At 61.3% G+C, this 26,750-nt stretch overlaps 2 protein-coding genes across 7 annotated transcripts; both read left to right on the forward strand.

Moving 5' to 3' along the window:
* The first annotated feature begins 277 nt into the window (after window positions 1-277).
* Window positions 278-6,304, forward strand: TMEM80 (transmembrane protein 80). 3 transcript variants are annotated; one of them, XM_079928618.1, is made up of 5 exons: window positions 289-308; window positions 2,363-2,382; window positions 3,274-3,367; window positions 3,456-3,548; window positions 4,886-6,304. In XM_079928618.1, the coding sequence occupies exons 1-5, from the start codon at window positions 290-292 to the stop codon at window positions 5,089-5,091; spliced, it is 432 nt and encodes a 143-aa protein (XP_079784744.1). In that variant the 5' UTR covers window position 289; the 3' UTR covers window positions 5,092-6,304. The 3 variants fall into 3 exon arrangements, with proteins under 3 accessions (XP_079784745.1, XP_079784744.1, XP_079784746.1); XM_079928619.1 differs by having other exon boundaries at window positions 278-467; window positions 2,363-3,367; XM_079928620.1 differs by lacking the exons at window positions 289-308; window positions 2,363-2,382 and adding an exon at window positions 447-467 and having other exon boundaries at window positions 3,216-3,367.
* Window positions 6,305-7,343: 1,039 nt separating this feature from the next.
* EPS8L2 (EPS8 signaling adaptor L2) lies at window positions 7,344-26,712 on the forward strand. Of its 4 annotated transcripts, XR_013829465.1 has the most exons (22): window positions 7,344-7,874; window positions 10,275-10,397; window positions 10,505-10,560; window positions 11,360-11,424; window positions 19,727-19,888; window positions 20,300-20,449; window positions 20,539-20,618; window positions 20,732-20,874; window positions 20,957-21,033; window positions 21,202-21,328; window positions 21,521-21,609; window positions 21,710-21,784; window positions 21,995-22,143; window positions 22,261-22,393; window positions 22,508-22,620; window positions 23,950-24,055; window positions 24,690-24,803; window positions 25,073-25,142; window positions 25,267-25,447; window positions 25,560-25,692; window positions 25,779-25,930; window positions 26,268-26,712. XR_013829465.1 is itself a non-coding variant. In XM_079929493.1 (21 exons), exons 2-21 carry the CDS (start codon window positions 10,354-10,356, stop codon window positions 25,860-25,862), a joined length of 2,151 nt encoding a protein of 716 aa, XP_079785619.1. In that variant the 5' UTR covers window positions 7,344-7,874; window positions 10,275-10,353; the 3' UTR covers window positions 25,863-26,712. The 4 variants fall into 4 exon arrangements, 3 of the variants coding, with proteins under 3 accessions (XP_079785619.1, XP_079785621.1, XP_079785620.1); XM_079929493.1 differs by having other exon boundaries at window positions 25,779-26,712; XM_079929495.1 differs by having other exon boundaries at window positions 10,275-10,367; window positions 25,779-26,712.
* Window positions 26,713-26,750: the final 38 nt, after the last annotated feature.

Below are 26,750 nucleotides of genomic sequence, written 5' to 3' on the forward strand. Positions count from 1 at the left end.
TCCCGAGCCGGGATCCTCACGAGCGAGCCTCGGCTCTCCGCCTCCTCCTGTCCGAAAGTGCCCGAGCGCTGTCGGACGGGCTAATCGGGCCTCGGCCACAGTTCGGGATCAAGTCCCGAAACGCGACGCCGTCGAGCCCGTTCGGGAGCAGAAGCGAAAATGGCCGAAGGGACGCCGTTTGCGTCCGGCTCCGAGAGGATGCCGGGATCGCGGGGCGGGCCGCGGGGCGGGCCGCGGGGCGGGCCGCGGGGCGGGCCGCGGGGCGGGCCGCGGGGCGGGCCGCGGCAAGATGGCGGCCTCGCGGCGAGGTGAGGGGCTGGGTGCGGTGTCGCGGAGGCCTAGGGGGTTCTCGGAGGTCGCCCCGGGAGATGGATTCGGTTGGTTCGGTTCCTCCTGTTGCGGGGAAGGGCGAGCTGCGGGTGCAGCTCGCCGGGGTCGTTAACCGGTGGACTTCATGTGTCCACAAGGTGAGATCCTGGCCCGGAGAACCCGTCCCGGGTCCGCGCCGCCGCTTCCCGTGAACGCGCGGGGCAGTGGAGCCACGGCGGTGAGGTCACGGCCCCCCCGAGGGGACGGTCGGCGCCCCCCGACCCAGTGGGCCGGCAGCGAGCGGGACGGGCTCGTCCGGGGCCGGCAGGAAGGGGACACCCCGGTTTGGAGTGGGCCCCGCCTGCGGGCCCAGTGGGACCGGCTTCTGGAGCGAAGGTTTGGATTCTCGCCGGGATTGCCGGCTCACGGGCTCGTCCTGTCTCGGTGGCGCCCTGCGCGGGGCGGCGGGGGGCCGGCCGGTCGGCAGCCCCTTCGAAGTCCTGACCGCTGGGTCTGTAAGAGCCCGCACCGCACAGCTCGTGGAACCAGAGCGAGGTACGCGGGCGGCCCCGGGCGCTCACTCGGCCGGATGGAAAAGGCCAATTTCCACATCTCAGCTGTCAGGCTCTGAAATTACTCGTGCGAGGAGAGGCTGGGACTAGACGGGAGCGGTGAGCTGGGCAGCTGACAAAGAAGCAGACTCTGTGGTCTGAGCTTCAGACAGTTTCCCGGCACCGGGGTTCCCAAGCGCCAGACCTTTGTGCAAGGCCACGGGTACTGAGGTTCGCGCGTTTTCATTTGGTGGAAAATTACGTTTACACCAGAGCTGTCCGCTTCACACCCCTCGTATATCACCCAAGGAAAAATTCTTTCTCTTTGCTTTCACATTTAACTTCTGACGGCCACATTGTTATTACAGTGAATCACTGACAAAAAATGCGAAGTTCTAAAAGCCACGGTTATCTTTAGTCAGAATGAGCCTCTTTCTGTAGGTCTGAAATCGTTAGCGCAGCATATCTAATTGTAGCTACCCTTCATGTCAATTATTTAAATCCCGTGGCGCTGAAGGTTTTTCAACAGCATTTTTTCCCTGAGCCCCATCATCTCAAGCATAACAATGGGCAGCTGGCAAGTAGATCTGACGTTCTGAAGCGAACTGTCAAGAGAAGGGTCAGAAGGGAGCAAAATCCCGATCAACGTGAAATCCACTCAAATAATGACAGGTATCGAGGCAGCCTAGTTTAGCTTGGGCCTGGGAAAAGAAGGGATCGGGTTTAGAGAGCACCCTTCCCATATCGCGATGAAGGTGTATTAATGATCTGTGCTCGGCACCCTCTGAGGCTCCCCGTGCTCAGCACGTGCTGCCTCTCCGTCACCCGTGTCCTGTGCTGACCCAGGTAAGACCCCCACCTAAGTGAGACTCCCAGAGGACCTCGAATCTGCCAAGGAAGCGAAGGCTCACCCAGGCTGGGAGTTTCTCTCGCCCCCTGGGGACTAAGGAGGAAATGGAGTAGGAGAGAGCAGCGTCCTACTCGCTGCTGGCAAATTCGGAGTCGTTACTGGCGCGTCACCGTACGCTGTCATCTGAAGACGCGGGCAGAATGTGTAACTGCTGTGTGGCGGGAGAGGGTTGGAAAGGGACTAGATGGCTGGCTTAGGAGATTCTTATTCGGGGACGGATATTTGGGGCCATGAATAGAATTCCAGAGGAAAGCAAACATCTGTTATCAATGACAGAGACTTGTAACCTGAATCAAAAAACGTTTTCATCTATGTACGTGTGGCAGATACGAGCTGAGAAAAGCTGTGTGTCTGGTTCCTCTCCTGGCATCTGGCCTCAGGTGTGGACCTGGGCTTCGCCTGTGCGTACGCCCTGACTCCCAGCCTCAGGTTCAGAAAAGCAGATGGTCAGATCCTCCCTGGAGGGACAGTGGGTGCAGAGGTGCTGGAAAGGAACCTAGCTGCGGGCCATAAATCCGCGGCAACAGGAGAACAGGCCGCTGGAGCATCCTGGTAGGACTTGGGACCTCTCTGACTGTACCTTCTCTTCCAGGGACAGCTTCCTCCACGGTGGTATCCCGCTGCTGCATCCCTGTGGCCCTCCGTCAGCCCACGACTCAGGCCTCCCAGGCCCCTGAAGTCGGCTCTCCCGCTGCCACATCCCTGTGGCCCTCCGTCAGCCCAAGACTCAGGCCTCCCAGGCGCCTGAAGTCGGCTCTTGGCCCCTGCCTTTTGCTGCTTTAAGCCCCCAGCCCCCAGCCCCACCTTCCCTATAAGTTCTGAGTAGTCATTCCACTGAGTGGGAAGGGCGTCCACTAACAGGTGGAGAGAGTTGATACAACCTCCTCCGCTGGTGCCTCCTGCCCAGCCCCTCGCCGAGGGGTGGCTGCCTGACTCCCTCCGGGCCCAGGGGGGCAGGAGCGCGAAAACCCCTCACTTGGAAAACTTACAGACTTGTTTTAGCGTAAACAAATACGAAGTGTTCAGAGCTCAGGAAAGTTGCTAGTGGATATTAAACTGCCCCCCAAAAAAGAGAAAGACATTTTCTTCGAAGAAAGTGAAAAAGGTCACTTTTTGCTCTCAATGTTATAACTGGGACCTAGGTCAGGGTGATGCCACCTGAGGAAGCCCGGGGTGCCGAGGCCGTCCTGCCTGCAGTCACCAAGGATGTGCCCGGTCCTCTTGCTCTAGGCTAGTATGTCCCCTGGGGGGGAGCCCCAGCCCCACCCCGGAGCCCACAGGAGCCCTGCCAGGTGTGGTGGCACCAGGAGGGGTGTCAAAGGAAGCCAGGCAGGGGGCTGTCGGCCACGTCTTCGTGGCCACCGGCAGATGCCTGGGCTGGACCCACGTGTTTGCAGGGCCTCTGGACAGGTGGCGGAGCAGCCCCTTCTGTCCACTCTCCCCAGGTGGGTGCCCTCGGGCAGGGTCATTTGCTGGGCCTGAGAGTCCTTAACCGCTGGCCAGCTCTCATCGCTCCCTCTTCAGATGCTGCTCTATCTGAGTGGAATGTACTATGCCCTTTATTTCCTAGCTACGCTCCTGCTGGCCGTGTATAAAAGTAAGTCTCGTGCGAAAAGGCAGCTCAAAGGTGTGGGTACCCTGCGTCCTGCAACAGGGGCTCAGCTTTGTTGCCTGTTTTTCTCCAGGCCAGGTTTTCACTTACCCTCACAGTTACCTGGTCCTCGACCTGACTCTGCTCTTTCTGATGGGGATTCTGGAAGCAATTCGGTTATACTTCGGTGAGTTGACTGAAAACCACATAGTACTTGAGATTGTTGCTAGGTTTATGTGCGAACCTTTACATGTGGATCATTTTGTAACGTGGTTCTTAGAGACACTTTTGATTTAAACTGCTTACGCGTGGTTTTGCAGGCCTCGCCTTACAGTGTCATTAAGTATTAATTTGTCCAGAAGCTTTGTCCACAAGACGAAGAATATTGGCCATGTCCTTGGTGGGGATGCTTCCTGTTTGGAAGCATGTTGTGCACAAGCTGCTGGGTAACAAACAGCACCGAGGTTAGAACCCAGCTCAGTCATCAACCCCGGGGCCCTAAAACACTCACCCCCACCCCCTTCCTCCCCTTCCGTTGGCCTCAGTGGTCAGGAGGAGAAGGATCCGGAAAGTTCTGTCAGGACCCCACCAGGGCAGCAGGGCCTGGAGGGTGAAGGCTCCGTCGCCTCCCCAGTGCGGCTCCTGGACGCCCCCAGCCAGAATCTTGCTCGGCCGACTCCCCTCACGTCCTGAAGCTGAGACAGTATAGGAGCCCCGAGAGAGCTCCCCCGCTCCCTCCGCAGCTCGCCATCAGGGCCCGCGTCTCCCCTTTCCCAGCCACAGGCACACAGACGTGAGCACATCTCTTCTAAACGGGATCCCGCTGTGTGTTCCGCTGGCGCGTCTGAGAAACGCTCTTGCCTCTGGAATGGCCGATAGAACAGCCGGCACACCCCGGGCCCCTGCACACGCAGACCCCCGACACAGACAAGCCCGTGCCCATGGGAGGGTGGCAAACGGCACTAGAGTCGCTGGGCATCCGCAAGTCCCTCACGCTCCAGGGGCACCCTGGGCACCCGTGGCCGGGACAGCTGGAGATCAGCGTCTTCCATGCTGACCCATTTGTTTGTAAAACGTGCAGTTGCTTTGTTTTTTGTAAATGTGCGTGAAATTTTCCACGACGACCTTAGCCCAAAGTGAACTATTTTTGGAAATTTTAAACAAAATCTTCTCAGTCAATGTGGAATTAGGAAAAGGTGTCAGAATACAGTTGGAATTGTCTTTAGAAAACCAAATTCCCTCTCCCACCCACACAACTGACCCAAAGACCAAGAGTAGAACATCACAGCCTCGGTTGGCTTTCTTCCTCACTAAGGAAGACATGCCCCTTTTTGCGTTTGCTTTCCGACACTTTGAAGAGTCTCCTGCAGTGGTCACAGTGGGAGCCTTCACTCAAGTCCTCAAGCATCACATGGTGGTCAAAGCTGGCACGGGTCTCACGGCCACTCTTGAGGGGGTCAGCGCTCCCGGGCCCGTGCGTCCCAAAGCCCGGCGCTCACCCAGCACGTCTGTTCTGCTTTCCAGGCACCAAGGGCAACCTGATGGAAGCCGAGGTACCGCTGGCCGCCAGCCTGGTCCTCACGGTGGGCGGTGCCCTGCTGTCCGTCTACTTCCTGCTCTGGCAGACCCTGGTGCTGTGGGCAGACTCGGCCCTCAGCGCCGTGCTCCTGGCGCTCCACGGCCTGGAGGCCGTCCTGCAGGCGGTGGCCATCGCCGGCTTCGAGGGCTAGGTGGGCGGTGCCCGGCCCGCGGGACAGCCCTGGGCAGGAGACCTTCCTCAGAGCCAGACTGTGCCCCAGCCGTCACCTCCCCCACTGACAGTTGCTGAGCGGGAAGGACATCTTCGTGCTGACCTGCCTCAGTGTTTGTTAGAGGGTCAGATGGTGTGGAGGGTCTGTGAGGCGGAGGTGGGGTCGGGAACCAGGGCAGAACAAGGTGCTGGGCAGGGGCTGGGTGTGGCGGAAGCAGGGGTGGGGCTGTCCCCGCCGGTCTGCGGGGAATCGCGGGGACATCTCGGGCTGGTGGGGGTCTGGCTTCAGCAGCCACCGACATCCGGGGTGCAGAGGGGAACGAGGCCTTTGGAAGGCAGGCAGCCGGGCCAGTGCCCTCGCGGTGTCCGTGGCATCTCCCTCTCAGGCCGGGATCGGCCGTCTCTGCTCTCCCTGCAGCTTCGGGGTGGCACAGGGACCAGGGGTCCTGCTCTGCGGGCCAAGCCTCGGGCAGGTGGTGCGCTCTGCCGCGCACAGGAGGCACCTGCCGAGGGCCAGGCAACTCGGGGCTGGGGGGTTTCCTTTCCCTTGGGGGCTCTGGAGAAAGGCGAAGGTGACCTGGAAGCCCCAGCGCAGAGGGGGGGAGGAGAGCTGGAGAGGCCCCCGTCGGGGTGCTGTCTGCAAGTGCTCCTGGAAGGGGTCTGCGCCGATGTTTCCTAGTGACTCCCCTTGGTCTCAATTTCACATTTTCTAAGTCTCGAGTAACGTTGTGTTTGAGCATCTGGATAGTCTCTCTTCACGGTATTTTTAAATAAAGAAGCTTCTCTACCTCTCTGAACTGCTCCTGGCTGCAGCCACCTGTCTCCTCCAGGGTTCTCCCTTCATCCCTCAGGGCACAGGCCGCGTGCCCACTGCAGGCCCCACACAGCAGCCCTGGAGCTGCGCTCCCCCAGCCTGGGCCTCCCCGGGGCTGGCCTCAGTGAGGGGGACTGGTGGTGTCAGCCTCGTCAGTCTTACCCTTAGGGGGCCAGTGGGAGCAGAGAGCTCTCTGCTCCGCCAACTTCTTTAGCTCAGGACCAGCGTGCGCCTCTAGCCCCGAAGGCCAGTGGGGGCGTCCCCCTGCTTACCCTCCTGTGCGCTCATCAGGGCTCCACCCTCTCCCGCCCACATGGGCTCGGGGAGGCCGCGATGGCCACACCTGCTGTCTTTGGGAACCTCAGCCCCTCCCTTGCAGACCCAGGCAGCAAGATACCTGTTGTCCTCCCGGTTCACAGCCTGCCCGAGAGTCTGGACCAGGCCCTTGGCATCCCCATTGCTTTGGCCACGGGGCATACCACACCCAAGGTGGCCGCCGAGCAGCCTGGGACTCGAGGCCCCCAGCTGCATTCTTGAGGGCATCAGTGCTCCCAATCACGTTGATTTCAGAAGCAGAGAACTCCCACCTCAGCTGCTCCCCTCCCTGCGTGTCTCCCACATTTTGCCCTTTCAGGCTCAGACTCCTGGAAGGGCTGGCGTGCCGTCCCCTGTGGGGACGTCGTCAGCAGAGGGGAGACGGAACCAGGAAGCCAGGCCTTGCCAGGGCTCTGCGGCAGGGCGGGGCTGGAGGACGAAGGCCACTCCCTGTACCCCTGTGCGAGCTCACCAGTAACACCCCAGACAGGCAGGAAGGCCCTGGCGATATGGGGAGGGACAATGCCGCTGGCCTTCCAGGACACTGTGTCTCCTTAGCTGGGGCTCCTGGCAAACACCAGCTGCGCGGCCTTCTAGGACCACGTCCTGGCACACCTTTCCTGCTCCCCCCACCCCAGGACAACAGCGGGAGCCTTGGGGTGCCTGGGGGTGCCCACCACCACCTGGCCTGCCCTCCTTACCCAGCTTGGTGGGCACGGCCATCCTGGGGATCAGTTCAGCAGGAGGAAAGACAGAACGGCGGGCAGAGCTTGGGGCCTGGCCTAAAGCGGGGGTCACTGCCCGGAGCGCTCTCACACCAACGCTGCCCTGGCACTCAAGGATAGCATAGGCCACAGGCGTCCCGACGCCCCCCTCCCCGGCCGTGGGATAACCCCGCTCCTCAGGGGGTGCCCACGCTGGGCTGGGCGACACAAGGAAAGAGACTTAAGGAGTTCCTAGATCGTGGAGGAGGTATCCCTGCCCCCGACCTGGCAAGCTCAGGGAGCTGGACTGCAGGACCTCTGGCCCATGGTCCTACCTTTGAGACTCACTCAGACTAAAGCCTGGCCCTAGCGCTCCCTCCAGACCAGAGGGGCCCCAGTGGAAGAGGATGGGACTCGGCCCCGGGTCCTGGGGCACCTGAGGCTGGGGGCACCTGGCAGGGGCAGGTCTGACCTCCCCAGGACTCCACGCCACTCCTCTGGGGTGCAGGCAGCTGGGCTTGCCCCGGGTAGATCTCAGAGCAGCGTCGGGGCGCGCTGTCGCCCAGAGCACCCCAGCGAGGGATGGGCTCCAGGGCCCGCCCACCCGTCCACCAGCGCCCCCGCTTTAGGGGTGGGGTTTGCGCAGAGGGACCCGGGTGGCTGTGGGGACCGTCCGCGGGGAGCCGCGGTGGGGGCGGGGTCTGGAGCGGGGGCGGGGTGGGCGGGGCATCCACGTCCCACCCCCGCCCCTGCCCAGTGCCCGCCCGCGCACGGTGACTCTAACCTGCCGCTCAGGTTCCTCCCCGCGCCCCGCCCCGGCTCCTCCGCGCGTCCCTCTCTCCTCTGGAACCAGGCTCCGACAGACGGGCGGACAGACGCGCGGACTAAGGGACCAGTGGGCGACCAGGCGCGGGGCCGCGAGAGGAGCAGGTGAGTGCCCCGCCTAGCGCCCGCACCCGCTTCGGCCCTGGAGCCACAGGGGAGCCGAGCGCACGGAGGGCGGGCTGCCCGGGCCTCAGTTTCCCCAGGTGGCAGCGCGACGCGGGGCCCTGGCCTGGGTCTGCAGGCCGGGCCGGGGCGCATGGGGCATCGGGCGCGAGGGGCCGCGCCGGGCCCGCGGGCTTTCCGTGGGCTGGTGGCCGCAGCCGGGTTCCTGCGGCCTGGCCCGCCCCGTCCGGTCCTGGGGCGGCGCCGTGCGCTGGGGATGTTTGTAAGCCAGTGGCTTCTGAGTCAGCCGGCCGCCTCCCAGCCCTGGGGCTCGGTGGCAGGAACCCCCTCCTCCAGTGAAGCGGTGTTGAGGAGGTCAGCCCCTGCCCCTCAAAGGATCTGCACCACTGTTGCCGGGGCAGGCTGGGGGCTCCTCTGGCGTGCTAGCCGGCTTCCTGTGGGTCAGAGGCAGGCTGAAACGCAGGGCCAGGGAAGCATCGGGCCGGGGTCAGGCTCTCGGTTAAGGTTGGGGTGTGGGAGTTTCAGGGAGGAGGCTGGGGGCCGAGCTGCCGGGGCCTGTGTGCCTCCAACCTGGGCTGGGCTGGCCTGGGGCAGACCATGTGCCTCAGGTGTCCCGGTGGCAGGGGAGGCGGGTGAGCAGGGTTCCTGGTGCTTCTGAAGTGCGCCACCGACCCCCTGTGCCCCACCCAGATGTGGTCAGCCCCAGCTGCGCTGGGAGGCCCAGCCCAGCTGGCGCCGCCTCTGCTCCCGCACCTCCCCCACGGCCTGTGGCGGGGCCTCTCCTGGCCCTGCCCAGTGCAGTCAGGGGTCCAGCGCCGCCCAGCTCTCCGCCTGCCTCTGCCTCCCAAGTGCAAGCTCGGCGCCCTGCTCCCCACCTACAGCGTCCCAGGCGTTTCCCTCCCCCAACCCGCAGGGCCCAGACCTGGGCACAGCCAGAGCCCCAGGGTCTCCCCCATCCCGGGCCCCACCTGGCTCCCTGGGCCTTAAGCTGACTGCTCCCCAAGGTCGGTCAGCTGCGAGCTGGAATTTGAACTTGGAGCTGGTCCCTCTGCCCTCCCTGCCCTACTGGGCCTCCTCGTCCTCCCCTGCCTGACCAGGCACCATACTCGACCTTCCTTTGCACCCGGAAAATGACCACAGTGAAACCAAAGTGCAGCCTGGGCCCTGGGGCCCTCAGGGCTAGTGTCATCCCCACCCCAGTCAGCTGAAGAAGCCCCTTACTCCCCGCTGGAGCCGGCCTGTAAGTGGCCTCTTCCCCAGCTGCTCCCCAACCCAGATGCCTGGACCCACCTCCCTGGCTGGCCCTGAGGCCCCCCACCCCGCCCCCTAGGGGAGGCCGAATGTCACGACCTAGGTGTCTGTGTGCTCACAGGCCGCGGTTTCGCCCAGGTGCGTGTGTGTATCTGGACACACGTGCCCAGCACCCTCGGCTCAGCCCGCCAGGAATCCCATTAAGCAAACACTCGGGCTCACCTACTGAGGTCATGAGCATTCCGGACATTCTCCACGGACAGATGGACAGAGGAATCTGGCCAAGCCGGGACCCTCGGTGGCATGTGGGAGGGGGTAGCCTGAAGCCCCCGGGTCCCTCACGCCTCCTGGGAGCCTTCCCTGTAGGTAGTACCTGGTCAAGCTACCAGGCACCAGGTACTACCTGCCCTGGGTACCAGCACCCCTGGCTTGCGACCCAACCCTGCAGCCCCCTAAACACTGAAGCCGCAGATGGATGGCATCACTGGTGACATCTGATGCGGCACAGTGTGGACCCAGAGGTCCCCACAGAGCACAGAATCCCACAGGACATGTCAGCCTGGCCCAGGGGCACCAGGCTCTGCTCACCCCTCAGAGGGTGGGCTCCGTCTGCGCTTCACTCTGGGCTCTGGGTCCCCGGGCCCCCTACCCTTCGCCCGGGGCTCCAGCCTCATCTTTTGCTGCCTTTCTCCCTTGTCTGGCTCCCCCCTGCCTCAGGGCCTTTAAACATGCTGTTCCCTCTGCTTGGAAGGTGCCTCTTCCCCCGACCCCCCTTCAGAGCCCCCAGGACATCTTCCTCGCAGCCCCACTCCAGACAGCCTCTGGGGGTGGGACCCCTCTGCTGGCACGTCCTGGGGGTCCCTGTAGAGGACCGAGGGTCCAGGGAGGGATGGGGCTGCAGTGAACACCAGCTGGGTTGTGGAGCAGGGGTGGTCCTGGTGTGTCCGGAAGGCAGGGCTCTGCTTCCTGAGGACTGCCTGCCCAGGCACCCTGGGGAATCTGGCCAGGCCATCGGGGCTCCAGGCCCTGGATCCAGGGAGGGATGGGGAGGGGACCCAGGCCCTGTGCTGGGGTAGCAAGGCCCCGGCCAGGTCACGATAAGGTGTCAGCTTGGCTCCCCTGTGCACTCAGGTGTGGGCCAGGCACTAAGCCCTGGACTCAGGCCACTCTGAGGTCTGCCCTCTCACCGCCAGCCACCGTCGAGGACGCCATGAGCCAATCAGGGTCCGTGAGCTGTTGCCCGGGTGCTGCCAAGTGAGCCCCCACCCCCACCCACTAGGCCCCCACCACCCGCTACCCACCCGTAGTCCCCAGGGAGGGGTGCGGCATGGGCCCCACCCTCACCAGCCCCTCCCCTGCAGTGGCAGCCTGGGCCGGTCTGACGGTGTGGCCAAGATGAGTGCCAAGGACCTGTTTGGTGAGTGAGGTTTGAGGACAAGAGGCCTCGGGGGCCAGCTCGGCTGGGAGGGTCTCGCCCACTCCCTTCTCCAGGGCTGTGCCAGGCCCCCACCCGGGGAGACGCAGGTCAGCCCTGGGCACCCAGAGAAGGCCCCTGGACCCTAGTCAACCAGCAGGTGCTCAGGTCCCTCCCCCAAACTCTGGCCACTGAATAGCCCTCCCCACAGTGAGCCAGTAAGGGGAGAGGCCTCACTAATAATTCAGGGAGCATCAATATTGATTCTCTGTGCTCTTCTCCGCCACCCGATCCTCCAGGGGCGGGGGCTCCTGCTGGACTGACTGCCAGGTGTCTGCTCTGGGAGGGCGGGGCCTGGCTGGCCCCCACCTCCCCCAGCTCTGACCCTCCCCCAGCCATGCAGTGCCACCTCTGGAAAGCAAGGACCCCCAGGGAGGGACAGGGAGAGGCAGGGAGATGGGAGCTGGGAGCTCTTGGAGTTGGGGGAAGCCCTGGACCAGACCCCTCCCCAGGAAGGTGGGCAGGGGGCCTCCAGGAAAGGAGGCTGAGCCTCCTGCATCCGCTCCAGGACAGACCCCAGACACAGTTGTGCCGTCACCACTCTGAGCTGGGGGTCCCTCCTGGGGCCCGAGGGAGCTCCATGTTCTGCCAGGAGGGGCCATCCCTCCATTCTGTGCCCTGTGTCCTTCCTGGAGGCCACAAAGGGCCCACAGAGCAGCCCTCCTCCCCTGCACTCTGCCCTCCCTGCGGCCCCATCTGGGGTCCCGCCGTCAGGGGTGAGTGACCGTGTCTCCTTATTCAGAGCAGAGGAAGAAGTACTCCAACTCCAATGTCATCATGCACGAGACCTCCCAGTACCACGTCCAGGTGAGCCCCTCACCCCACGGGGCACTCCTGTCCTCTGTGCTCTGGGATCCCCGGGCCTGTGGGGAAACTGAGGCCGGGGGAGAAGCGGTCCCACAGCAGGCAGCCTGTACTGGGCTCACCCCCAGAGCCTCCCTCCAGTCCTGGGGAGCTCCCGGTCTGAGGGGCACAGGAACCCTGGGGCTACATCAGGGAGAGGGATGCCAGGGGCAACACAGGAAGGCAAGGACAGCTCTGGGTGCCCCTGGAAACCCCAGCGGGAGGGAAACTGTCATCCTGGCCTCACAACAGGGAGCCAGACTAGGAGGGAGGAGTTTCTGAGCTCCTGCAGGGACGTCCTCGACGGCTAATCCCACTCAGCCTGGACAGTCGAGATGGGTAGCTGCACTCTAGAGGAGCCGCCAGCTCCGAGGCCTTCGCTCCTAGGTCACTTTTAATTCACCCTTAGAACTCAGGAAATACGTTTTTAAAATGACCTTCCTGCTCGTGGCAGCCGGCCAAGTTCCTGGTTCCTGGTCATCGTCCAAACCTGCAGGACAGCAGGGCTGGGAATGGCTGAACTGGGAGGAGGGAGGGGGACCCAGGATCAGGAAGGTGGGGGGCCTGGACCAGGAAGGTGGGGAACCTGGACCAGGAAGGTGAGGAGCCCTGGACCAGGAAGCAGGGAGCCCTGGACCAGGAAGGTGGGGAGCCCTGGACCAGGAAAGTGGGGAGCCCTGGACCAGGAAGGTGAGGAGCCTGGACCAGGAAGGTGGGGAGCCCTAGACCAAGAAAGTGGGGAGCCCTGGACCAGGAAGGTGGGAGCCCTGGACCAGGAAGCGGGGAACCCTGGACCAGGAAGCAGGGAGCCCTGGACCAGGAAGCGGGGAGCCCTGGACCAGGAAGGTGAGGGGCCTGGACCAGGAAGGTGGGGAGCCCTGGACCAGGAAGTGGGGAGCCCTGGACCAGGAAGGTGAGGAGCCCTGGACCGGGAAGCGGGGAGCCCTGGACCAGGAAGGTGAGGAGCCCTGGACCAGGAAGCGGGGAGCCCTGGACCAGGAAGGTGGGGAGCCCTAGACCAGGAAGCGGGGAACCCTGGACCAGGAAGCGGGGAGCCCTGGACCAGGAAGGTGAGGAGCCCTGGACCGGGAAGCGGGGAGCCCTGGACCAGGAAGGTGAGGAGCCCTGGACCAGGAAGCGGGGAGCCCTGGACCAGGAAGGTGGGGAGCCCTAGACCAGGAAGCGGGGAACCCTGGACCAGGAAGCGGGGAGCCCTGGACCAGGAAGGTGAGGGGCCTGGGCCAGGAAGGTGGGGAGCCCTGGACCAGGAAGGTGGGGAGCCCTGGACCAGGAAGATGAGGAGCTCTAGACCAGGAAGCGGGGAGCCCTGCACCAGGAAGGTGAGCCCTGGACCAGGAAGCGGGGAGCCCTGGACCAGGAAGGTGGGGAGCCCTAGACCAGGAAGCGGGGAACCCTGGACCAGGAAGCGGGGAACTCTGGACCAGGAAGGTGAGGGGCCTGGACCAGGAAGGTGGGGAGCCCTGGACCAGGAAAGTGGGGAGCCCTGGACCAGGAAGGTGAGGAGCTCTAGACCAGGAAGTGGGGAGCCCTGGACCAGGAAGGTGGGAGGCCTGGACCAGGAAGCGGGGAGCCCTAGACCAGGAAGGTGAGGAGCCTGGACCAGGAAGGTGGGGGGCCTGGACCAGGAAGCGGGGAGCCCTGGACCAGGAAGGTGGGGGGCCTGGACCAGGAAGGTGAGGAGCCCTGGACCAGGAAGTGGGGAGCCCTGCACCAGGAAGGTGGGGAGCCCTAGACCAGGAAGCGGGGAACCCTGGACCAGGAAGCGGGGAGCCCTGGACCAGGAAGGTGAGGGGCCTGGACCAGGAAGGTGAGGGGCCTGGACCAGGAAGGTGGGGAGCCCTGGACCAGGAAGGTGGGAGCCCTGGACCAGGAAGCGGGGAACCCTGGACCAGGAAGCAGGGAGCCCTGGACCAGGAAGCGGGGAGCCCTGGACCAGGAAGGTGAGGGGCCTGGACCAGGAAGTGGGGAGCCCTGGACCAGGAAGGTGAGGAGCCCTGGACCGGGAAGTGGGGAGCCCTGGACCAGGAAGGTGAGGAGCCCTGGACCAGGAAGGTGGGGAGCCCTAGACCAGGAAGCGGGGAACCCTGGACCAGGAAGCGGGGGGCCCTGGACCAGGAAGGTGAGGGGCCTGGACCAGGAAGGTGGGGGGCCTGGACCAGGAAGCAGGAGCCCTGGACCAGGAAGGTGAGGAGCCCTGGACCAGGAAGCGGGGAGCCCTGGACCAGGAAGCGGGGAACCCTGGACCAGGAAGGTGGGGGGCCTGGATCAGGAAGGTGGGGGGCCTGGACCAGGAAGGTAAGAACGTCCCTCCCCTTAGAACCCTCCATGCCCACAGAAGCCAGGTGAGTCACTGCTTTCTGAGCCTCAGTCTTCTCCTCTGTACAGTGGGTGCAATGAGACATGGGAGTCCCTAGGGCTCTTGCATTGGGCTGTGTTGCCGATCAGCCCTCGCTGCCAACCTGGGCAGGCAGGGGCCATCTTGTGTGGTCAGCTCATGACTGCTGCAGGCTCAGCGTCCAAGGGCCGCTCTGCCACCTCTCTGTGGGAAGGACTTTGCCCTCCTTGGTGAGGAGCCACCTGTGCCAGCGGGGCCTCCCAGCCCTTCTCCTAGACTTTGGTCCAGGCTAGCCTGTGGAAGGACCCCAGGCTGGGGCCACCTCTCCTGCCTGCCCAGCAGCCAGCAAGGCTGGGGATGTGGGCAGGTTTGCTGACCCCTCCCGGATGATGAAGCTGAGGCCAAGAGGGAGGGTGAGAGGTGGTGGCCATGGGAGGGGGGGCACCGAAGCCTTGTGGGTTTGTTTATTTATTTATTTATATGGCTGCGTTGGGTCTTCGTTGAGGTACGCAGGCTTTTCATCGCGGTGGCTTCTCTTGTTGCGGAGCACGGGCTCTAGGCGTGTGGGCTTCAATAGTTGTGGCGCACTGGCTCAGTAGTTGTGGGGCAAGGGTTTAGTTGCTCCGTGGCATGTGGGATCTTCCCGGACCAGGGCTTGAACTCGTGTCCCCTGCATCGGCAAGTGGATTCTTAACCATCTGCGCCGCCAGGGATGTCTCAGCATTTGTTTTATATGATTGAATTTTTGTGTAGTGATTGAGTATCCTGAGACCTTGCTGAATTCATTTACTTGTTTCAGGAATTGCTTATAGATTCATTGGATTTTTTTATGTACGCAATCATTTTGTCTGAAAATACAGTACTTAATTTCTTAATTTTAGCCACTTTGTTTTCCTTGCTTTATTGCCCTGGCTAGAACTACCAGGACAGTGCTCAATAAAAGTAATGATAGTGGACATCCTTGCCTGTGTCCAATCTTAGAAGAGAGTATTCAGAATTCCCCGTTTTATAAGCTGTATGTTTTTGTAGATACCCTTTACTAGAATGGGGAAGTTCCTTTCCATTCTTTGTTTGCTGAGAACTTTTATCATGAAAGTTGTTGAATTTTATCAAATGCTTTCTCAATTGAAATGTATTTACTTAGTTAATGTAATGAATCATGCTGATTTTTTAAAATGTGGAACCAACCTTGCATTTCTAGGATAAACTTCATTTACTAATGGTTTATTATCCTTTTCATGTATTGACTTGACAAGACTAATTTGCTACTGTTTTGTTAAGGTTTTTTTTTTTTTTTTTTTACGCTACGCGGGCCTCTCACTGCTGTGGCCTCTCCTGTTGGGGAGCACAGGCTCCGGACGTGCAGGCTCAGCGGCCATGGCTCACGGGCCCAGCTGCTCCACGGCATGTGGGATCTTCCCAGACCGGGGCACGAACCCGTGTCCCCTGCATCGGCAGGCGGACTCTCAACCACTGCGCCACCAGGGAAGCCCATTAAGGATTTTTTTGCATTAATATTTATTAGAACATTGGTCTACAATTTTCTTTTCCTGCAGTGCCCTTGGCAGGTTTGGGTATCAGAGTTCTGCTGGCCTTATACAATGAGTGGAGAAATGTTCCTGCTCCTCTAGTCTCTTCAGAGAGAGTTTATGGAAGGTTGCTGTGATTTCCCTCTTAAGTATTTGTTAGGATCCACCTGTGAGGCCCTGAATACAGGGCTTCTTTTGGGGGAAGTTTTCTTTTATTATAAACTCACTTTTATGCCCGTATGATCTGTAGTGATGTCCCCTCGCTCCTTCTGGTTATTGATCATTTGTGTTTTCTCTATTTTTTTCTTGGTCAGTCTTGCTAAGTGTTTATCAATTTCATCAGTCTTTTCAGAACCAACCTTGGGCTCTGTTGATTTTTCTCTGTTGTTTGTGTATTTTACTAGTTCATTGGTTTCTGCTCTTAGTTTCCTTCTTTTCACTTACTCTGGGCTTCATTTGATTGTCATTTTCTAGCTTCTGAAGAGGAATGCCCAGACCATTGATATCAAGTCTTTCTTCTTCTCTGCCATTCATTTAAAGCTATAAAGCCCCTCTAAGTACTGCTGTAGCTACCTTCTTCCACAAGTTTTTTTTTTTTCTTACACAAGTTTTGATGTGCTTGTTTTTATTATTGTTCAGCTCAGAATATTTTCTTTTTTAAAATTTTATTTTATTGGAGTATAGTTGATTTATAATGTTGTGTTAGTTTCAGATGTACAGCAAAGTGATTCAATTATACATATACATGTATTCCTTCTTTTTCAAATTCTTTTCCATTATAGGTTATTACAAGATATTGAATATAATTCCCTATGCTACACAGTGGGTCCTTGTTGGTTATCTATTTTATATATAGTAGTGTGTGTACGTTAATCCCAACCTCCTACTTTATCCCTTCCCCATCTTTCCCCTTTGGTAACCATAAGTTTTTTTTCGAAATCTGTGAGTCTGTTTCTATTGTGTAAGTAAGTTCATTTGTATCATTTTTTTTAAATTAGATTCCACATATGAGTGATAACCTATGATATTTGTCTTTCTCTGTCTGACTTACTTCACTTATTTATTTTTTTAAATAAATTTATTTATTTATTTATTTACTTATTTTTGGCTGCGTTGGGTCTTCGTCGCTGCGCGCGGGCTTTCTCTAGTTGTGGTGAGTGGGGGCTACTCTTCGTTGCGGTGCGCGGGCTTCTCATTGCGGTGGCTCCTCTTGTTGTGGAACGCAGGGTCTAGGCTCATGGGCTTCGGCAGCTGTGGCACGCAGGCTCAGTAGCTGCAGCGCACGGGCTTAGTTGCTCCGCGGCATGTGAGATCTTCCCAGACCAGGGCTCGAACCCATGTCCCCTGCATTGGCAAGCAGATCCTTAACCACTGCGCCACCAGGGAAGCCCCTGACTTCCTTCACTTAGTATGATCATCTCTAGGTCCACCCATGTTGCTGTGACTCAGAACATTTTCTAAATTTCCTTGTAACTTCTTTGACCCATGGGTTGTTTAGATTTCTCTTCTTTTTAAGCATTTAACCATGTAAGCATTTATAGGTATAAATTTCCCGTTAGCGTTGCTTTTGCTGCATCCCATAAGTTTTGATATGTTGTGTTTCTATTTTCTTTTGTCTCTAGATATTTTCTTATTTCCCCTGTGATTTCCTCTTTCACTCATTTGTTGTTGAAAAGTGTGCTGTTTAACTTCTACAAATATGGACCCATGATTTATTTAGAAGTGTGTTGCTTAATTTCCCATTAATAGGGATTTGTAGTTATCGTTCTGTTATGGATTTCTAATTGAATCCCATTCTGGGCAGAGAATACGCTCCGTATGTTTTCAGTCATTTGGAGTGCACGGGCAGCATGGGTGGGATGGTTTGGCTGTGCAGTGTTTTGCTGACAACGCGCCTCATGCAGACAGACCAGCTGCCTGATAGTCACTGCACGTTTCTGCCCACTCTCTTTCTTTTCTTTTCTTTTAAAAAATATTTATTTATTTGTTTATTTGTTTATGGCCGCGTTGGACCTTAGTTGCTGCACACAGGCTTCTCTCTTGATGTGGCGTGCAGACTCTAGAGCACGTGGGCTTAGTTGCCTGCGGCATGTGGGATCTTAGTTCCCCGACCAGGGATGGAACCCACGTGCCCTGCATTGGAAGGCAGATTCTCAACCACTGGACCACCAGGGAAGTCCCTCTTTTTTTTTTTTTTTTAATATTTAGTTATTTACTTATTTATTTTGGCTGCACCAGGTCTTAGCTGCAGCATGTGGGATCTTCGTTGCGGCATGCGGGATCTTTTAGTTGCAGCATGCGGGCTCATGGTTGCGGCATGCTAACTCTTAGCTGCAGCGTGCATGTGGGATCTAGTGCCCCAAACAGGGATCGAACCCGGGTCCCCTGCATTGGGAGCGCAGAGTCTTATCCACTGGACCACCAGGCAATTCCCCTGCCCAGTCTCTTTCTAACCTGCCCATGGACATGTAGGTTGGCCTCCAAGAGTTGTGCAGGGAGCAGCCTTGTACCCGTGCCACATTCTACACGTGTGCAGGTTGCCTTGAGATTGTAAGAGGGAAGCATGTGGGCTGGTCCAGTGTCATCAACTCCTCCCCAGAGCAGCCGGGCGAGTGCGGAGCAAGGGTTCCTCCTTCTCCACGTCTTAACCAGCCAGTGTAACCCGCAAGGGCTTGATAGTGCTGGGCAACAGAATAAGCGAAAACTCATTCCGAAAGTCATAGTCTCCAGCTTCAATTTGCAATTCTTGTATTGAATGAGTCTGCATATATACGTGTGTGTATATATATACTTTTTGGCCGCACCGTGCAGCCTGTGGGATCTTAGTTCCCCAACCAGGGATTGAACCCGGGCCCTCAGCAATGAAAGCGCAGAGTCCTAACCCCTGGACCACCAGGAAATTCCCCTGTGTATCATTTTCTATATTAAAAGGTTACTTATATTTATTTTCCTACAGACTCTGTGTTCATACCTTTTGTCAATTTTTCTATTGAGCTGTTAATCTTTTACTTATTTACATATTCTTTCATTCTTTTTTCATTTATCGTTGGTATCCTTAATTATTAAACAAAATAGAGCTTTTAACAAAGTAAGAACTGTCATTGTAATGCATGTTGGCCTTTTCCTGTATCAAGAAAATTAGCCTACATCACCTCCATTATATCTATTATTATATCTGTAGGGGGTTTTTTATATACTTTGTATGTGGTACTTTTTTTCAGGCCGAAATTTTTTTTTTTATTAAGTCAAATTTATTGCTCTTGTCTTTTTATTACCTTTTTTTTTTTCATGGCCCCACCGCGTGGCATGCGGGATCCTAGTTCCCTAACCAGGGATCGAACCCACGCCCCTGCAGTTGAAACTCAGAGTTTTAACCACTGGACCACCAGGGAAGTCCCGGCCTTGTCTTCTGAGCATCTGGATTTTCTTCCTTGCTTAGCAAAGTCCCCCAGTGAAGAAGGCCTTCCTGAGATTATCAGGAGTTACCTAGTATTTCCTACTAGCACTTTCATGCTTCCATGTTCTGTGGTTAAGCCTTAACTGCCTGGAGTTTCTGTGAGTATTCACCCAGCTGCCCCAGCATTGTCTACTGAATTCAGCAAAGGTCAGCGAGGACACATGGGGGATCCTGGAAGGAGGAGGGGCCTGAGCCAGCCTTGGAGAGAGAGGAGCGGGGCGGGCCAGGGGTCCCCATGGGCTGCTCGTTCATTCCCATCACATTCACTGGGGGCCTGCTGGGGGCCCAGCACTGTCACAGGCGCCGGGGAGGCAGCAGACAGAAAGCAAACGAAGAAGCATGTCGTGTCCAGCATAGAGTCGGATGATGATAAACATGAGGGCAGGTCAGGGGCGTGTTGACGGTGAGCCCGTGGCCAGGCAGGCAGGAAGGTAGTGTCCACGTACAGTCTGGAAGGAAGAGCGGACTGGGGGAGACGGGGCTCGGGCAGAGGTGGCATGTGCCAAGGCCCTGTCGTGAGCCTGCACCAGGGCTGCTGGAGGGGCAGGGAGCCTGGTCCCGGAGCCCAGTGGCAGATGTGGGTGGGCTGGGGGCTGTGTGTGTAGGGCTGCCAAGGGGGTTGCCAGGGCACGTCCATGGCCCCCACAGACATCCCCCAAGGAGAGCAGAGGACCCCCAAGGTGGGGCTTTGTCTCTTCAGACCCCCAGGGCAGGGATGTTCCCCTCAGACCCCCAGGGTTAGTTGTGACCCCCTCAGACCCCCAGGGTTGACTATGACCCCTCGGATCCCCCAGGGTTGGCTGTAGCCCCTCAGACCCCCAAGGTTGGCCCTAGCCCCTCAGAGCCCCAGGGCACAGCCCCTTGGCCCTGGTTCTTGGCACCAGGAGGGCTCCACCCAGAGTGACCCCCTGCCTGCCCACCCAGCACTTGGCCACGTTCATCATGGACAAGAGTGAGGCCATTGTGTCCGTGGAAGATGCCATCCGGAAGCTGGTGCAGCTGAGCTCCAAGGAGAAGATCTGGACACAGGAGATGCTGCTGCAGGTCAACGACCAGTCGCTGCGGCTGCTGGACATCGAATCCCAGGTATGGTGGCAGCAGGAGGGAGGGCGTTCGCCCATCCTGCAAGGCAGGCACAGGCAGTGACCCAGACACACTGGGCCTCTGTGGGAGAGGGAGCAGGCCGAGGGCCGAGAGTACAGGGGAGCCACGTCACACAGGGACACGTCCACCTCGCAGAGCTTCTCCACCGGCTGTACCGAGGCGGGGCCCGTTGTGTGCACGTTGCCCCGTGGGGTCCGTGTCCATGTCCAGGCCACGTTCCTTTTCCGTGCCAGATCTGTGGCGTGAACGCCACAGGCCACGCCCACAGTCAGCCCGTGTCCCCGGCATCCGCTCCTCGGGTCTTCCCTGTGCCCATGGCCGTGAGCCCTCCTCTGTGTCTGGGACTCTCGCCGTGCACCATGGCGAGCCTGGTCCCAGCCGCCTGTCCCCCAGGAGGAGCTGGAGAACTTCCCGCTGCCGACCGTGCGGCACAGCCAGACGGTGCTGAACCAGCTACGCTACCCATCGGTGCTTCTGCTTGTGTGCCAGGACTCAGACCAGAGCAAGCCCGACGTCCACTTCTTCCACTGCGACGAGGTGGAGGTGAGGGCCGGGCAGTGGGGGGCGGGATAGGCGCGGGGCGGGGAGCCCAGATCCCTCCGGAGAGCCAGCCTGATGCCCCGTCCCCCCAGGCGGAGCTGGTGCACGAGGACATCGAGAGCGCGCTGGCCGACTGCCGCCTGGGGAAGAAGATGCGGCCACAGACCCTCAAGTAGGGGGAGGGAGAAGGGGCGGGGGGAGGGGCGGGGGAGGAGGGGCGAGGGGCGGGGCCGGGCCTGGGGCTGGGACTGCGGCCAGGCTCAGCGGCCCTTCGTCCCACTTCAGGGGCCACCAGGAGAAGATCCGGCAGCGGCAGTCCGTCCTGCCCCCGGCCCAGGGCCCAGCCCCCATCCCCTTCCAGCGCTACGGCAGGGACTCGCCCTCCACCAAGAACCGAGTGGACCTGCCCATGCCGCTCAGAGACCCAGGTGGGCCGAGGAGGATGGGCTGGGGGCGGCAGCAGGGTTGGGGTGGGGGGGCTCAGTCAGCAGCAGCTCTGCTCCCGAACAGGCTTTCGCACTTGGGAGTCGCAGGCGCAGGACGAGGAACCGAGGGCCGTGCTGGCTCAGAAGATCGAGAAGGAGACGGTGGGTCTCGGGCCGGCAGGACCTCCCACCCACTCCGGGCTCCTGAGGCCAACCCCCAGCCAGCACCCACCCCCTCCCCCAGGCCAGGGGCCAAGAGGCAGCGGGTGGGGGTGTCCCTGCAGCGGGTGGGGCTCCGGAGGCTGACCCCTGCCCCTGCTCTGACCCCAGCAAATCCTCAACTGCGCCCTGGACGACATCGAGTGGTTCGTGGCTCGGCTGCAGAAGGCTGCTGAGGCTTTCAAGCAGCTGAACCAGCGCAAGAAGGGGAAGAAGAAGGGGAAGAAGGGGCCGGCAGGTGCGGGGCAGGGGGTGGGGGGCACCGGACAGGGGAGGGGCATCGGGGTGGACACAGGAGTGCAGGTGGGGAGCCCAGTGGCCACTGAGTGGAGCAAGGCCCAGTCTCAGCGGGTGGGGAACACTAGACTGAGGCCAGACCCGCCGGGGCAGCGACGGGCCGGCCAGGCTCACCCCCCAACCCCCTGTCCAGAGGGCGTCCTCACGCTGCGAGCACGGCCCCCCTCCGAGGCCGAGTTTGTTGACTGTTTCCGGAAGACCAAGCTGGCCATCAACCTGCTTGTGAGTACGGCGGCCCACCCCATCCCTCCGAGCTGATGTTGTGGGTGGGGTGCCCTGTCCCTGGTGCCACCCCACAGGTCGGCCTGCTCCCTGCCCACAGGCCAAGCTGCAGAAGCACATCCAGAATCCTAGCGCAGCCGAGCTGGTGCACTTCCTCTTCGGGCCTCTGGATCTGGTGCCTGGGGCTGGGGGGAGGCAGGGGCTGGGGCGGGGGAGCGGGGGCCTGGGGGGCTTGCCCCTGACTTGGGGGGAAGCAAGTGCCCACCTTGGGCAGTGGGCTGGGGCCGGCGTCTGCACTCGGAGTGGGGGGCGCAGTGGGCAGGCCAGTGGTGTTGCAGGCAGGCGCAGGGTGGGGGGGGGCCTCTGACGCCCCGCTGTGCCCCAGATCGTCAGCACCTGTGGTGGCCCAGACATTGCTCGCTCCGTCTACAGCCCCCTGCTCTCCCGAGACACTGTGGGCTTCCTGCGCGGCCACCTGGTCCCCAAGGAGATGGCGCTGTGGGAGTCCCTGGGGGAGACCTGGACACGACCCCGGTAGGGTGGTGGCATGGGGCGCACACCAGGATGGGTCCCTCGGCGGGCGGGCTGGGGGTCCTGGGTGGGGCCAGCTCTGGTGGGTGGCCCAGCTGACCCCAGGACCTGCCACCCCAGCTCCGAGTGGCCTCGGGAGCCGCAGGTGCCCCCCTACGTGCCCAAGTTCCAGAGCGGCTGGGAGCCACCACTGGACGTGCTGCAGGAGGCCCCCTGGGAGGTGGAGGGGCTGGCGTCAGCCCCCGCTGATGAGGTCAGAGCGCCCGCAGCCCCGCTTGCACTCCACCCCCGCCCACTGCCCTCACCACCCCGCCCTCCTGGCCCAGCCCCTGCTTCACACCAAGTCCCAGTGTCCGCTTCCCCACAGCCAACTCCAGTGAGCCGCACGTCCTTCAGAAACCCCCCAAAGCATGGCCTCGCATCTGAGCCCACACCCCAGGGAGACGTCCTCCCCCAAGTCGGCTCCCCACATGCTCACAGGTAAGCTCTGCTCAAAGTGAGGGAGTGTGACGCTCACCCCTCAAATCACGGAGGCTCTGCTATGGGTACACTGCCACCAGGTGGCAGCAAACGCATTTTTCACGACCGTCAAAATACCGCTTTCCACGCGAGAGCCGGGTTTCCTTTCAACTTTGTGGTGTACAGTTGAGGGGAAAATGTCGAAAGCACCCATAAAGTGCTTAGATGACGTACCTAATACGTCATCTCTTTTTGTTTCTCCGCGTTTATGCTTTAGAATCATGGTTAGAAATGTACTAAACCACTGAACTTAAACGGTCTCAACGATCCCAGTTGCCCTGGTGGGGCTGATTTAGGCCCAGCCTCAGAGCTGGAGGAGGAGACCGATGGTCTGGGTGGGAACGGCCTCTCTCCCTCTGGCCGCACACATTTCCACAGACCATGTCTTACAGCCCCAGGGCCTGGGGGAGCCCCCATCCTTCCTCCCCTCCCCTCCTACTTTCTGTTCTCAGCCCTGGCCCAGGACCTGCCTGGGGAGCTCATTACCCACCAGACCCCAGGATTCAGTCTCAGGAGGGGAGGGGCTTGGAATCCATGTTCTGAACAAGTGTGCCCCTCCCTGTGCCCCGCCAGCCTGATGCCCTGGTCCCTGGCCTAGGGCCACCTTCAAGAAACATTTTCATCCTTTTACCTCCAGCCCCTGACCAGTCCACCCTGGCCAATCCTGACGCAGCCCCCCACCAGGGCCCCAGAGGCTGCCCCAGCCCCAGAGCCCCCACTTCCCCAGGGTCCCGAGCCCTGCACCTGTATGAGGGGTGCCCTCGTGATCAGGGGCCAGACTGACCAGAGGGATGGCCCAGCACGGGTGGCAGGCTCAGGCCTGCTCCGTGCAGGAGCTGGGACACCCTGGGACCCTGCAGCCCACGGGCGGCCCTGCATCGTGTCTGCAGTGCCAGAGGGACTATGGCTCTGAAAGCATCCGGCCCTCCCCCGATGGTCAGCCACTTTCCAGGGACGGCCTGTCCTTTCTCGGGTACACGCCTGGCTCTAGATCCCCTGGGGGGCTGGACCTGGAGACCCCTAGGCCTCCAGGGCTAGGGGCTAGGGCAGGGCAGGCCTTGCTGTGCCCACAGACCCTTGCATTCCATCCGCCTCCGCTGCCCCCCCACGCAGGGGGCCCCAGACGCAACGGGGCTGTCACAGTTTCCATCCCAGCTGACAGCCGCAGCCGCTGTGCCGCAGAACAGGACGCAGCCGTTCACCTGGGAAGCTGCTGCCCCTGGCCCTCCCCCAGGCCCAGGAAGAGACCCCAGCCCAGCCCTGAGCCTCAGCCCCTCCCATTCCACACAGGGGCTACGAACCCACACCGGCCATGGCCAAGTACGTCAAGGTCCTCTACGACTTCACAGCCCGCAACGCGAACGAGCTGTCGGTGCTCAAGGACGAGGTCCTGGAGGTGAGTGGGGGCCGGGGAGCGGGCGGTGGTCCAGAGGTGGGATCTGCCTGACCCCAGGGCTCCACTCTGGGTCAGCAGCCTGGCACCTGCCCCAGCACAGCTGAGGGGCCTCCCTGTCTTGGGGATCTCAGAGGGAGCCCAAGGGCCCCTGGGCTGGTCTGGGCTCGGGCTGAAGGGTGGGGTGGGGTGGGCCCTCCCTGTGCCAAGTGGGGGATCCCCCAATCCAGCAGGGGCTTGTCATTCATGCCCACCCCGGGAGCCCCCTCAAGGCACTTTCCGAGTTTTGTGTCCTGAATCCAGGCCACCCGCTGGGGGACAGAAAGTGGAGCAGCTGGGGGGGGGGGTGGTCTATATCCACAACCACACTAGAGGCTTAGGAGGCTGCTGGGAGGGACGGGGAGGGGGGTGGCCCCTATGGATGGGTGGGAGGCCAGGTGGGCCAGGGGCACCTGGAGGGGGTGTGTAGAATGGGGAGGGGGGGGCAGGCTCGGGGGGACTCTGGAGCTCTCTCTGGCCCATCGGTAAACAGGGGCTCACACGGGCGGTCCCAGCACCCAGCACTGGTGCCTATGGCGGGGCCGGGGCGGAGCGGGCGCTGTGGGTCAGGGGTGATGCGGGGGTGCGGCGCCCACAGGTGCTGGAAGGCGACCACCAGTGGTGGAAGCTTCGAAATCGCAGCGGCCAGGCAGGCTATGTGCCGGGCAACATCCTCGCCGAGACCCGGCCGGAGGACGCCCTCCTGGAGCAGGTGAGGCGGAGGTCTGCTCTGTCCTGCTGCGGGGTCAGGCCGGGTGGCGGGGGGGTTGGTGGGGGGTGGGCAGAGAAAGACCGGCCCGGAGCCTGGACCCCGCGGCTATAGGGGCTGGTGCGGGGGCTCCCCGGCTCCGGGCTGAGTCTGGGAAGGTGGGGGGCTGGGCAGGTCCTGGGAGGTGGGGGAGGAGGGGCGGGGAGGGGTGCCGGGAGGGATGATAAGCTGACCTAATGGCGCCCCCACCGCCCCTCTTGTTCACCCTGCAGGGGGGGAAATACTGGGGTCCTGCCAGCCCAACCCACAAGCTGACCCCAGGCTTTGCCGGGAACAAAGGCGGTGAGGGATGGGGCCGCCAGACCCTACGGGCGGGGGTGGGGGGGCCCAGAGCCAGCGGGGGAGGCGGTGGGGAGGGAGCCCCGGGTACGCGCGGGGCAGGCCTGAGCCGCCTGGCGCCCCGCAGAGCTGATGCATCACATGGACGAGGTCAACGACGAGCTCATCAAGAAGATCAGCCACATCAAGGCGCAGCCGACGCGGCACTTCCGCGTGGAGCGCAGCCAGCCGGTGCACCTGCCGCTCACCTACGAGTCCGGCCCCATCGAGGTCCGCGCCTGGCTGGAAGCCAAGGCCTTCAGCGCCCGGTGAGCCGAGGGGCGCACGGGGCGGGCAGGGGGCGGGCGCGGCGGCCGCCACGCCCACGGCCAGGGCCCCGCCCTCACGCCCCCCTCCCCGCCCCCTGCCCCCCGCCCCCAGGATCGTGGAGAACCTGGGCATCCTGACAGGGCCCCAGCTCTTCTCGCTCAACAAGGACGAGCTGCGGAAGGTGTGCGGGGAGGAGGGCGCCCGCGTGTACAGCCAGCTCACCGTACAGAAGGCCGTCCTGGAGGTGAGCCGCCCCGCCCTTCGCTCCCCGCGCGCCCCGGGAAGGGGGGCTGGCGGGACACTGACCTGCGGGTCCCCCGGCTCCCGCAGAAGCAGCAAGGTGGGTCGGAGCTGGAGGAGCTCATGAGCAAGTTCCATTCCAAGAACCAGAGGCGGGCGGAGGAAGACAGCTAAGGCCCGCGGCGGGGCGCACGGCCCGCGGCGGGGCCCGCCTCCGCGGCTGGAGTATTATTTTTGTACGTGTACGTATTTCGGACCGTGGACTCGGACGGAGAGTCGTGCCGGCTGGGGACCGGCTCGCCCGCCTCGTGGCACGTGGGGCCTGTCCTCCAGCTCAGCGGTGCCCCGGCCCACACTCCCCACCTGCCCCGATGCCCACCGTAGCCAAACTTGCCACCAGGTGGTGCCGGCCCCTCGTCCGCCCGCCCGCTGAGGCCAGAGCTGTGCCGGCCCCAGGCCCGGCCCTACCCTTCCCCACAGCTCTCCCTGAGGCCACAGAACCCACACATGCACCCTGGGAGGGGGCAGGGGACTTTCCTCTGGCCGCCTCCGTCCACACAAGGGTTTCTCCCAGCGCAGGTGACTCAGGCCCTGCCGCCGTCCCCACGGCCCCCTGCAACCTCTGCATCCCCATACCTCCAGCTGGCCGGCTGCCGGCCACCAGGGCAGCAGACCCCAGCCACACAGCTGCCCTTGGCTCTGAACTGGGTGGGCTGGGGGACTCCGGCCCCACTGGGGTGGGGGGCATGCCGTTCTCCCTTCACCACCTGGAGGATCAAGGATGGACTGAACACCACTCACCCGAGTTCTGGCCTTGGGCACCCCTCAGCCCCACCCCAGCCCTGCCCGCTCCCCCCTCCGCAGAGCCGGAAGGGAACTTTCTCTGAGCAAGTTTCAGGCCAGTCTTGCCTGGCGTGCTGTGTGCGGGGTGGGTGGGTCTTGGAGCCCTGGACTCTGCGGGTCGCACCCCAGCGAGGAAAGGTGACCACGGCTCAGAATCCATATCATTAAAGCACTTAAGCCTCCCGGCAGCCCTGTGTCTGTCTGTCTGTCTGTCTCCTG

The sequence above is a fragment of the Stenella coeruleoalba genome (assembly GCF_951394435.1).
Source record: "Stenella coeruleoalba genome assembly, chromosome: 8".
Taxonomy (NCBI): domain Eukaryota; kingdom Metazoa; phylum Chordata; class Mammalia; order Artiodactyla; family Delphinidae; genus Stenella; species Stenella coeruleoalba.